Source organism: Pseudopipra pipra, chromosome 5 (assembly GCF_036250125.1).
Source record: "Pseudopipra pipra isolate bDixPip1 chromosome 5, bDixPip1.hap1, whole genome shotgun sequence".
NCBI classification, from domain to species: Eukaryota; Metazoa; Chordata; class Aves; order Passeriformes; family Pipridae; genus Pseudopipra; species Pseudopipra pipra.
This window is the reverse complement of record NC_087553.1, coordinates 72604240-72617139: the sequence shown is the minus strand read 5'-3', so window position 1 is coordinate 72617139 and position 12900 is coordinate 72604240. Positions and strand designations below refer to the sequence as shown.

Below are 12900 nucleotides of genomic sequence, written 5' to 3'. Positions count from 1 at the left end.
CCTGCGGATTCCAACAGTTTTCATCACAATTCCCCGAAAAAAGGTCAGCAAATTTGCTTGGCAGTCCGTTTTGTTTGTTGTATAATTCCCCATTTCCTGTTTCCCTAGGCAACCATCCTCCCAAAATGTATTTGGGAAGGGCACGTGATCTTTGTTTACAGATCCTGTTTGTCTCCTTTCTCTTTCTGGGTCAGTTCACAAAGGCTGGTGAAGGTTCCTGGCCTTCGGTCAAGATTTTGGCATGAAAAATTCTCAGAACTCTCCTATTTTGCAAATTCTTCCTTGCAATTAAACTAAACTGCACCCACGGCCTAGAAAACGGGCCCTAGGCTAATAAACCATTTAATATTGCTGTTTCAGAAGACACAAAATGGTATTTTGGAAGCCCATTCCGTCACAGGTTTCATTCTCATACCTCACTCTTTTCATTTCCTAGGCCAGGAAAGTAATAAACTAATTAAGAAATTCTGGGTAGAATTTGGTTTTCTGCAATTTAAGGCTCTCCTGAAGCGTTTGTTCACACCACAGAACCCAAGCATTTCTTTAAAAAAATTAAAAATGGTTAATTCTTATGTAAAATTAAGTAGAAACTGGAATATATTCAGATAATTCATTCTCAGCGTCCCATTGACAAAATCCTTCCTTGTGTTTTCACAAACCTGCCTAGTTTGACCTCAGATTTTGCCACAGAGTTTTAAAGGAAAATTATTCTTGTTTAAAAGCAAATGGGTGGCAGAGAAGAGGAAAAAAAATCAGGGAATAAGGCTGGAACAATGACTACACACCTTGTTTTACCTGCAAACCACAAAGACAGTAATTTAATAATTATGTCTTTTTAATAAGAAATGAGAACTGAAAGTCAGCCCATAAGGAAATTGAGAATAAAAAGACAATTATAGACTAAATATTGCCAATTTTTGAAAAGTATCATGTAATATGCTGCTGCCATAGTCAGGGACTAAATTGCTGACCCAGAAGGATTCAACTCAAGGCCTATTTGAGACATTTCTGGCAGCAGAGCCATCTAAATTTGATCAGCAATGCTAATGTAGATGGAAAATGTCTTTGCAACCCTATCTGCTGCTTTGAACATTTGAGACCATGCCGGGAATATTAGAAAAAAAAAAAAAAAAAAAAAAAACAAACCATGCAAACCTTCAGAGCATTAATACCTCAGGCTCATTGAAATGAAAATTATTATAATCATGAGGAAGACGGTCCTTCTATTACCACTGATACCAAAAGCATCTGAAACTTGTCTTTGGAAGTCCCATCCCTCCTCCTGAAATGTTGTTAAATAAATGAATGTTGTATCTCGTTTATGCTCGATTTCCTGAAGCTGAAATTATTATTTAAATAATGAAGGAGGGAAAAGCTGCCAAAGTTCAGCGCTGCTGTTTTTTTTTTCCCTCTTGATATTAAGAACAGAATTCATCTGCAGCAACTGCAATCAAACCTCAATTCAAGTCAAGTAATTTCAGGCTTCCCTCAGTCTCTTCTTGACTGTTAGAAATGCAGAATGTCTAGAAAAATAGCAGAAATATAAAACCTTACAGTTACTAAGGGCCTAAGACAAGGAGCAACTTATATAAAACTCTGTGACCTATCTAAGCAACTGTGTAGAAACCATGTTTAAGCAGTGCCTTAGGCTGGAAAAAGTTCACATCAAGTCTTCTGCAGAGGAAGACAAAACTAGAAAGTTCAATGTAATATGATTAAAAACCCCACAAGACAACAAAAATTTGGTAAACAAGTCCCTGAAGATAAATAGAAAATAAGACAAGATACTACATAGTGAGCACGAGACGCTGTGATGTTTTAAAACCAACAGAAAAAGATGTTTTCCAAGAAAGTCTGATCCTTGACAAGAGCAAAAGGGCTCCATAAAATCCTCAGGACTGAAATACTTCCACTAGAGGGTAAGAGAGGTTCATCATCTGCAAGCACAGCAGGCTGGCAGGAAATGCTGGATATAATTCAAACGAATGCAGTCGGAGTATTAGACAGGGACACGGGCTGGAAACCTTGGAAAAATACTTGGGATATTTAGGTAACAAAATGTACGTTGGGAAGGGAATTTAACTGAACCAACAAAACTGAACCTATAAAAATGAACCTGCAACAGTGGCAGTAACTGACTGCTTACAATGCATTTTGTTTCATTTTAGGACTTGGAGGAAAAAAATCCTTAACAACAAGGGGTGAGAACCAGAGCCCTGCATGACCTGCTGTTTGCAATGTATTAGATCCAAGGGGTGAATAAAGTGGTAGGAATGACCTCCATGGGAGTTCCCTCACTTCTGCTTCTTCACGGAGATGTAAGATCAGATTTGGAGCAAACCTGCACTGATTCCACACCTTTCAGGGCACCTCTGGGGTCAGCTGTGTGCAGCCAGCTCGAGGGACGAGGCAGTGACTGAGGGCTAAGGTCTGTTTTGAACACTGGCCCGTGTTTACACGACTTTAACTTGGCTCCTATGACAACAGATCACTTTGAAGAGGAAAAGCTGTAGAGAGAAACCACTAAACACAATCCCAAAAAGTCTAGTAGATGGTAAACGTTTTTCCTGTGCCTCTGCATATTTTTTTTCCCCCTTTAATCTTATCAACCAGCCCAGGGTAGAAGGGCAGTAACTAACTGAAAATAAGAAGTCTGAATCCTTATAGTATTTTAATTTATTTTTATACAGTAAAAATCAAAAGCTCATGGCCTCAATATCTGAGAACAATATTCAGCCACACGGGCCTCGAGTTCGCAGCCAGTTACATAAACAAGCAATAATTCCTGAGCAAGCTTCCATGAGATGCTGTGGAGCACTGTGCAATGTAATTTCCATTTAAATATAACACATGGGAAAAGCTTTTCTCCGAAAGCGACACCTAATCGTGCAACAGCCACATTCCCACTACCACAGTCCCTACATACAGGAATTTATTGGATCACAGTGATCATTTCAGAAAGATGAATATTTTTTGGCTCTTGTGTGCAAACAGCCACAGTCGTTTCTGGCACAGCGCTGGCTGCTGCCAGTATTGAAGCAAGAAAACAGCTTTTACACAGAGACAGAGCTTGAAAAGCAGGAAATCGGAGTTCATGGAATCCTAGGATGGTTTGGGTTGGAAGGCACCTTAAAGACCATCCAGTTCCCACCCCCTGCCATGGGCAGCAACACCTTCCACTATCCCAGGTCCCGTCCAACCTGGCCTTGAACACTTCCAGGGATGAGGCAGCCACAGCTTCTCTGAGCAACCTAAAGTGGAACTAATGGTTTCAAAGATATTCTCATGGCACCAGACAGAATTTTGGAAAGGAAAGCTCATCTCTCACATTGGAGGGAACACTACGGCAAGTTTTTAAACACGCTTTGAAACGCGGCAATGGCAAACAAATTATATAAATTTATAGTCTACAGAGCGTGTCATGAAGGGTAATTAAAGGAAGCCTTTTAGTGCCACCTGAGTTATGAAACCCTCAGAACATGTGATGCCAATCCCACTGCAAATGACTCGCAAGTACCTCCCTCCTTGTGATGCCTCGTGATTACAAAATTGGGAGAAAGCTCCATCACATGGATATTGCTGTTCACCAGAACCTGGCGCTTCCCAATGGATTAATTTTTCAAAAAGTGGTAGGTCTGCAAATTACTCCATGGCATTCCTTGTAATTCCTATAAGATGGAAGCAGCACCTCCCCTGAACTCCAATGTTGAGTGACAGCACACAGGCCAGCTGTTGACACAGCAAGATAATGATTATCCTCTTGGATTTTTCCTGATGAGACTGCACCTGGCAGCCTGCCAAGGAGCAGCTAAGGAGACCATCCGAACAGTTTGGCTGTCATGTTGCCAAAGCAACAATCCAATGTCCAATGCTCAGTTCGCTCTGAGTTTTTGGAAAAAATAGGTCAGTCAGTAAATCTGAATGGAATCCTGAGCTGTGGTATCTCTGCAGGGCATCCTTGGGATTTGAAGACTCTCCACTCTCCTCCTCACCTTCACAGGCAGAGGAAAGGATTTTGGGACTGAGAAGCACCTCACAAGATGAAAGCAGGCACAGTCCCTCACAAAACAAAAGTGCTTCCGTGGCCAGGGATGTGCTGGCCATGGCAAGGTAGATCCTGCCTGAGCACAGGCAAAACATGTCAGGTGTCACAAACAGGTGATCAAAACAGAACATTCCAGCTGTTTGGCTGAGCTGGATCCTGGCCATGCTGCTGTGCTATTTTGATTCAGGTTTTTCTGACTTTGCCTTGTTTCTAACCATGCTTTCCTGGGCTGAGCTGTGTCGCCTCTGTCCGTGGTACTTATCCATGAAATTCCCCATCCATCAGGTGCACAGTTCTGTATCTGGAACAAGCACCTGCCCAGCAAAACATGCAGAATCTTCACTGTTAGCTAAAAAACTACTTGTAGATTGCCCAAAGAACCGCTCCACCATTACAAGGAGCCACAAGAAGGTTTAAGGCTTGTTCACATTTGACTTTGGACATTATTCGATGCCAAGGGATAAAAGGTGATGTGCATTCTTGTGCAGAAGGACATTCTCCCTCTGACCAAGAGCTCTGACACACCACCTGAGTCAGGGTCAGAGAGGATTATAACAAGAACCTTGACCACAGTGTTCCCATTAGCTTCCTTAGACATGGAATGACTGTCCATGGTTAGTCATGGATTGTGCATTAAGCGAGTCAGAAATAGTCATTCCAGCCCTGGGGAGACACCTGAGACTGGTGGCATCTCTAGACCCCCTCTGTACTTCAGAGGTACACTCTGGAATATCTTCTTGGGGCTTGGTGGGGATTTTTTTTGTTGGTTGTGTGTTGTTTATGTGCTTTTTAAAGTGATTAAGAGTATAAAACTGCCTTTCCTCCAACCACAGGTTCTATCCAACAGTACTAAAATTCCTCCAGTTTGCACCACTACTGCCTTCCTTCACATCCAACACATCATCACAGTTCCATGTCTAAATTTGCTAAAATTACGTCCTTTACTCCAAGTTAAGAAAATTTAACTGCTACTTATCACTCAATATTTTCAAACATGTCAGCCGTACACAGAACTGCTTGAAAGATCAACATCACAGGCAAAAACAAAAGAAAAGAAACAGCATAAATCTCTCATCCAGAAGATGAGAGCAGCAAAACCAACACATCATCACCACAGTTTTATAGCATTGCAACAACTCTATGTTACTGATAATCCTCAGTGATACGTTTTACTACTTTTAATAAAATCTTCTCACTACTCCAAGAGATACTCGAACAAATGCACAATTAGGTTCTTTTAGAAAGGGTAAAAATCAAAATAGCTCAACTAAGAATAGAACTGAATGCCACATGTGAGCCAGGAACAAAATGTAATCATGGGACTTTATAGGAACATTTAGGTCAGGCATCCTCAACTTGACTCATCACACCGAGCAGCTTAAAACTTCACAGCGACCAGGCAGGGAATCACTTTGTTCAGACAGATCAAAATGGTGCATCAGTACCTAACAAGAGCACGATAAAGACTTGCTTTTTTGGGGTGAAAACAGTGCTGTCAACATTTGCTGTCTGAACGTAGCAAGCATTTTGTTCCCTTCCTGTTAAAATGCAAATTATTCCAGCATTTCCTTTCAAAAGCAATGGAAATGTTCAGATCTGTTTGTTTACTCCCTGCACACAGGAGAACAGTAAACTGAGAGATCGACTCGTGAATTATGTCCAATGAGTCATTTTCTTACCAAAAACAAAAAAAGATCTTCTATTCACCACTTCAGGGCCTGTGGGAATGGGGAGGAGGGCTAAAAATTATAGTCTCTCTTACTCAGCTGAGCCTTGCAGTTCATATACTCTGAAAAGCAGAGCTCAGTGTCTTCTCCAGCTGTTAAGACAAGCTCAGTATCTTTAAAATCTGAAGCAGACACAGGTGTCAGCTTAAAGCCACGTGTTTTAAGGCTTCTGGCTACGAAGAAATGTAGTTTGACAAGATCAAAATGGCAGAATGCTGGCAATTTCCTGGAAAAAAAAAAATCAATTCTTTAAAAGCTCTGAGGATAACAAACAGTGCGTGGGTGTGTGTGGAGCAGCATCAGGCAACACGCAGGCACCTGAATAAAGGAGATTGTCAACAATCCAAGCTGGTTCCTTCTTGGAAGCACTCAAGTAAATAAATGACTCCAGAGAATAAGAGCTTGGGTACTTTTCTCCCTTGTTGCCATAACTAGATTAACAAGCAAACAATAACTCGTAACCATCAATAATTCACTTCAAACATTCAGCAAAATTACTTGCTAAAAATGAAGCCTGATCAGAAGAAGGAAGGCAGCCTAAATTCAAGATAAATTAGCTTCCTGGGATTTTGGTAACTGGGAGAAGAGAAAACAAGATCAGGACTGAATATAAATAATATTGAGAAATACTCCCATGGTAGTACACAGTGAGACTCCAATTTCAAATTCTGAGTTGTATGATGAAAATCAGGGTATTTGTAACAGGAAAATGATGTGTTTATACAAGCAGAAATCCTTTTTGAAGAAACAAGAACATTTTTCTCTGTCATTTGAGGAGAAAAGGTATAAAATCAGTTCTTTATGGTTATGTTACAGGCCTTTTGGGTGTTTCTAAAAGATTTCTGTCATACAGAACTCTGCCTGGGGTATACAGCTCCAGTGGTATGAACCAAACAGAGCTGAAGCCTTGCTCCCTCCTCCTACCTTTTTTTTTTTTGGCACTTCCTGATATTTGTTACAAATGTAACAGGACAACAGGTTAGTCTCCTCTTTCTGGTCAGCTCCTGTCAGCCAAAGAACTTCTGTCCCTCCAATTCTCTGTCTCTGAGCATCCTCTCTGCCTTTCTGCATCTCAAACCAAGCAGATTTTATGGTATCTCTCACTTAGCGAAAACAGAAAAATAAAGATTTACTTTCTCCTTTCCAGATTTAAAGAAAAAACTTCTTTCAATTTTTTTTTTTTTTTGGTCTTTGCTAGAGTTTCAAGAGGTATTTTTAATTCTTATTTTGCTCTTTGTTTTGTTTGTTTTTTTATTCTTTTGAGGTGCTATATGGTTTCATGCATCAATTATTTGTATTGAGCTGAAGGTGGTGAGTGTCAAATGACAGAAAGGACAGAAGAGCTGGCATAAGTTTAACCTAAATACTGTGGAGTTTACTTGGGTATGGAGGGCTAGTTAAGGATGCCAACCTGATCCCACAAGACACTGGACCTGGCCTCTCACCTATATATTTCTCCTTTTACAATATTTCACCTTTCACAACTTATTTCTCATTTGTACCAATGGAAAGAAATGCTTATGAAGATCTCCTCTTACCCATCCCTGAATCTTTCTTCGTGCCATCTGATATAATGTCCACGTGGTCACTGTCCACATCATAGCTGAAGAAGTCATTCAAGTAAGTCTTTGATCTCTGGCCACCAAACACGTACAAGCAGCGATTTTTCTGGAATGAAGGGGGGGAAAAAAGAAAAAGTCTTTACAAAATTCAAGGAATTATGTTGGTCAACTGTGACCATTAATCATAAAATCACAGAATGGTCTGTCTTGGAAGGGACCTTCGAAATCACACAGTTCCAATCCCCTCCCATAGGCAGCGACACCTTCCACCACACCAGGTTGCTCCAAGCCCTGTCCAACCTGGCCTTGGACACTTCCAGGGATGGGGCAGCAATCAATGAATCAAAGAAGAATAGAGATGTTTCTTCTAAGTTTAAAAATCATTGTAACTACTGTAGCCCTGCCTCATCTAGCTTTAACTCCAGAACATTAAAACACCAGTTCACCTTTCAAGTTTAATATTAAAGAATTAACAGTCCCTGTGTCTAAAACCCATCAGATCATAATTTCACTGTTAAAAACAGGACAGGAACAAGAGATAGACTGTAGGAGAAACCCTCCAGGTACCAGTACATTACTAAGTTCACAACAGGCAAATGGCAAGCAGAAAGCCAAGAATAACAGGTTTATTACTTCTTTCAAGTTTGCCAAGTGGAAAGTCTGTAAGAGGCAGATTATTATTCTTTCAAATGGTTGAGAAAACAGAAAAGGACTTAAACTTCCACGACCTGTGCTTACAGAAACCAGTATTCTTACATTTATCACAGACACACACTGGAAAGATTCTCAGGTGCCTGTGCAGAATTTTGTGTTGCAATATGTTTTTCATCAGATTTTAAAGAGCTATTCAAAACCAAAATAAAATTGAAGGCTCTGAAAGCCCAGTATTCACTCTAAAAATTCTGATCTTTCATTGGAAAGGGAAAGAGAAACAAATTCAGTAATTTCTTCAAATTGGTGGGTTTTGAATTGGTGGTATCAGTAAATAATGTCACAACATTAATTTTAATTCTCATCTCCTGAATTCTCCTCTTTAACTCTCTTCTCTTAAATAAACATGTGGTTGATGAACACAGCTGGAAAGGTAATGGAAGGTGGGGTTTAATGCCTAATACTAAATAAAATGCTATACACACCCCATCCCACCAACTCCTCTGCTTTTCCATCAGGCTCTGGATGAAGTGCCCGTTATTCCATCTGTGCCCAGCTGTCAACAGCTGCTCAGGACAACAAACTGCAGCAGAGTGCTCAGCACCATGGGCTGTGAGGCCTGTGCAACTCGATGCACACCTACTAAGTCCCATTCCAGTAAGAGTATCTATTAGACCAGAAGCTTTTAAATTGCTCTACCAACTTAAAAAGAGCAATTCTTTAAGTCAAATTTAACCATAGCCTTCGGGACTATTTACTATTATTCCACTAAAATTAACTCATTAAAACTCACCTTGTTTTCTACTTAAAATATTACTCAGCTGAACTCATGAAAGCCCCAAGATTTGAATTAGTACCTCCTGCACTTACCGAAGCAGCACCAGAATGTCCAGAACACAGAACTGAGTGAGACAACACACCCCTCAGACGATTAAAGAGCTTCAAATTTGCAAGAAAAATCAAAAACAGATGTTCTCCTTAAAAGTCAGGCATCATCAGTCAAAGCAGGGCGTGGATACTTACAGAATGGAACAACATACAGTGTCCTATCCGGGACTGGATATCCTCGGGTCCAGCATTGCAGGAATCCTCTCGCAGAAGTTTCCACGTCTGGCATTGGCAGTCGAAAGCAAACAACCCACTGAACTGTGGCTCACTGGCTCTGCTGTCATCCACACTGCCATTGCAGGTCAGGATTCGGCCTCCAAAGGTATAGATCATGTGTTTTTCAGAATCCATACACATCTGCAAGGACCAGAGAAGCAGTTTTAAGCCAGCACATTGAAACTTCAACACTCTGAGGTTTAAGATTAAACATTCCTCTCCTGCAAGCCACACCTAAGTTAGCGCTCTGCACATCTCCTGAGCCTCCAACAAACAGGGAAGAACACACATCTGCATGGTCGTCAGGTATCAATCTCATAAGATTAATTTAAAATGTAATTTCTATGTGCTGTTTAATAAGGAAAAAAAAAATAAGTGTACCCTTTATCACCTACGAAAACTTATCTCTAGCTGCTGATTTCAGGGAAAAATATTTTAGAGTGTTTCACAAGAATCCACAGCCAGAGAGTTAACAGAATATCACCTTTGGCAATGGCTGTGCCAGGGAAAAATTCAAAATCCCTGCTAATTCAGTGCCCACCACTTGGTCAACGCAAAAATCAGCCTGTGATTTGTTACTCTGATTCCATCCCCAGCACACTTTTACTGTTACCCCCATTACCTGAACACAAAGGGGCATAAACCCAGCCAAAGATTCCTGATGGGACTGCAGCAGAAATATGTTTTACCCCCAAGTCTGACTTAAGTTTATGGCACACAAGAAAAGCACTGCAGCACAAATCAAACCAAACTCCCTGACTCCAGGTGATGTTTTTCAGACAGAGCATTACAAAACAGCAGAGGGGGGGGGAAGCAAACCAACAGACAAGATTACAGTAAGATAGAGATGCTACTCAGCAAAGCCTACACAAAACACCTCTAGTGCAGCACATTTTTGAAGGTTAAATAAAAACTGCTATCGCAGTAGGTGCTGAGGGAGAGGAGAGGAAGAGCTGCAGATTGATAAAGAATTTAGTGAGGACACAGGAGACGGCAAAGGGAAAAAAGGAACCATTTCAGGAGACAAACAAGGTACCCAGAGTGGCCTTGCCAGCTGACAATTTCCTTGTGCCTCTTCCCCAACACCTGGAGACTGGTACTCGTTATTAATAGAACAGAAAGACTGATTGGCTTTTGTTCTGCAGACATGGCGTATCTTTAATTTTCGGTGTCAGCAGAAAGGCACATTGTGCTGGCAAACAACAGCTTTGGTTACAAAACAGCCAGCACCAATAAAACACATCTTGGGCTGCCTTAAAAATGAGCCCTGATGTGCTGTTTCTTGGCAATGCTTTATAACAAAATCAATTGAGAACAAAATACCTTTTTCCAGTAGACAAAAGCCAGTGAAAGCACAACATAAGTAAAGCAGTTGTCAGTCTGCACACGTGGACAGGTGTGGCTTTTTAAGGGATTAGCAGCCACTCCTCTAAGGTGTTTCAGTCATGACAAAGCAAGCACATAACTTAATTTGAAGGAATAACCAAATTTTAAGGAATCCTGCTCTTGTGCTGGCCTCATTCCAGCAGCCAGCTTGGAATATTATTCCAAAGGTACCAAGCACAGCTTTCCAAGTTGCTCCCCAATGGCCTGGAGAAGGCAGATCTGCAAACCCAGCTCAAGGAGGCTGATTAAAACCAGATGAATCGTGCTTTGAGCTTTAATAAAACGTGTCTTAATAAAACGGATTTGTTTGCAAAGGTTTTTATGATTCTTCTGACTCAGTTTGATGAGAATACCAGCATTCAACAGCAATGCTGTTAGAATTTAACTGAGGGCACGTCACACCCTCCTCACCCCTTCTCTGGGTTACCTGGTGCAGCACTTCTAAATCACAGATCAAAACTGACTCTCCAGCACCGAGACCTTGCAGGAGGAGTGTGAGTGTGGCTGACCTGATGATCAAACACCAGCTTGGGGCCTCCATCAGCTGCAGTGTCCTCGCTCAGTAACATCCAAGTGTTGGTGTCAATGTCGTAGCGATAGAAGTCACTTTTCAGGGACTTGCTGTTCCTCACGGAGGAATCCAGATAACGGCCCAGCGTGTAGATCTGCCTTCGCTGGATGTCAATGCACATCTTGTGACAAGATCTGGCACTGGGACCACTCTAAGAGAGAACAAGATCACAAAAATCAGGCAATGATAGATTTAATATTGCTCCGGGGAGGTCACTAAGGGTAAATACGTATTATCAGCAACTAGAACTCAGGAAAATCTGCTTGTAATCAAAGACAGGATTAATACATAAGTAACTATAAGAAGACATCCCATTATTTGTCATTTAGAAAGACACGAGCAAAAACCTTAATGCACTTGTCACAACAGACTTGTGACTTGGATCTTTTTTGTCAGATTCCTTAGAAAAGTTTCCTCCAGAAGTGATTCTCAGAGGCCTGTGAAAGCTACTTGAACTTTTAAAGTAACAGAAGTTGATGCACATGAGAGGCCAATTAAGATGTCACAGCCTATAAATAACCACACAGGAAGAAGATTAAGAAGTGCTCTATTACAAGAGCCTCTGTTTTATTAATAGGCTGTTTTCTAACAGATCATAAGCAGACACTCCCACAAGCAATCACATCCCATAATGGGTCTGGGAAGGTAACAAAAGCACTCCCTGTCCTTCACAAATAGATATGGCCCTTCCAGCCTCCAACCAAAAGAAAGTTTCCCACGGTAAGCAAAGCTGCCCTGAGTCATGGTCTTCAAGAGAAACACAGAGAATGCCCCTGGCAAATTATTACAGGCTAATCCACCCAGGAGTGCTCAAGTTAAATCAAGGAGTGATTTATTCAATGACATTATGATGATGATACACAGTACTGGGCAGTGACCTTTCTGCTCCCAAATCTAATTTTAAGGGCCTTCATACACTTATCTTGAAGCATGAGGAGTGATATTCTGGTACTCAAAAATACTGGAAATCAAGATGTGCAGAGCCTTACTTGCAAAATATCGGACAAAAGAAAAACATGGCATCAGGAGTACAGATCAGTTCCATAGTTTATTTAGGCTTACTTTGTATAATTTTGGCACTTCACAAACCAGGATGCCAGAACAAGGCTGGCTGACCTGAGAGTCTGGAAACCAACATGAACACGGGGAAGATTTGAAGTGACAAAGGAAGGTAAGAAGTGCAGAGGACTGAAGTATGAAAGACCAAAAGGTGTGATCAGCAGGTAGAGGGAGCGGATTCTGCTACTCTACTCTGCCCTGGTGAGACCCCACCTGCAGAGCTGCCTCCAGCTCTGGGCTCCAACAGCATAGGAAGGACATGGACCTGATTGGGTTGGGTCCAGAGGAAGCCACAGAGATGCTCTGAGGGCTGGAGCCCCTCTCCTCTGGAGCCAGGCTGGGAGAGCTAGGAGTGTTCACCTGGAGAATAAAAGGCTCCAGGGAGACCTATGAGTGTCTCTTCCAAGACCTAAAGAGGCTCCAAGAGAGCTGGAGAGGGACCTGGGACAAGGGATGGAGTGACAGGACAAGGGGCTTCAAACTGACAGAGGGCAGGGCTAAACTGGATATTGGGGAGAAATTCTTCCCTGTGAGGGTGGTGAGGCCCTGGCACAGGTTGCCCAGAGAAGCTGTGGCTGCCCCTGAATCCCTGGAAGTGTCCAAGGCCAGGTTGGACAGGGCTTGGAGCAACCTGGGATAGTGGAAGGTGTCCCTGCCCATGGCAGGGGGGCTGGAACTGGATCATCTTTAAGGTCCCTTCAAACCTAAACTGTTCTATCGTTCTATAAAAATAATCTATTAAAAACTACAGAAAAAATAAAGATTATACAAGTAGGCAAACATGTAGCAATTCAC

General features: G+C 41.7%; 1 protein-coding gene across 3 annotated transcripts in view; it reads right to left on the bottom strand.

Annotated features, from left to right (window-relative positions):
• The window catches only part of MKLN1 (muskelin 1), a 95292-nt gene that overhangs the window by 17417 nt on the left and 64975 nt on the right, over positions 1 to 12900 (bottom strand). For all 3 annotated transcript variants that reach the window (XM_064656579.1, XM_064656581.1, XM_064656580.1), the window contains 3 exons: positions 10985 to 11197; positions 9009 to 9230; positions 7311 to 7440 (listed from right to left, as the gene is read on the bottom strand). In XM_064656579.1, coding sequence (XP_064512649.1) covers positions 7311 to 7440; positions 9009 to 9230; positions 10985 to 11197 — 565 coding nt within the window. The remainder of the gene's footprint in view (positions 1 to 7310; positions 7441 to 9008; positions 9231 to 10984; positions 11198 to 12900) is intronic.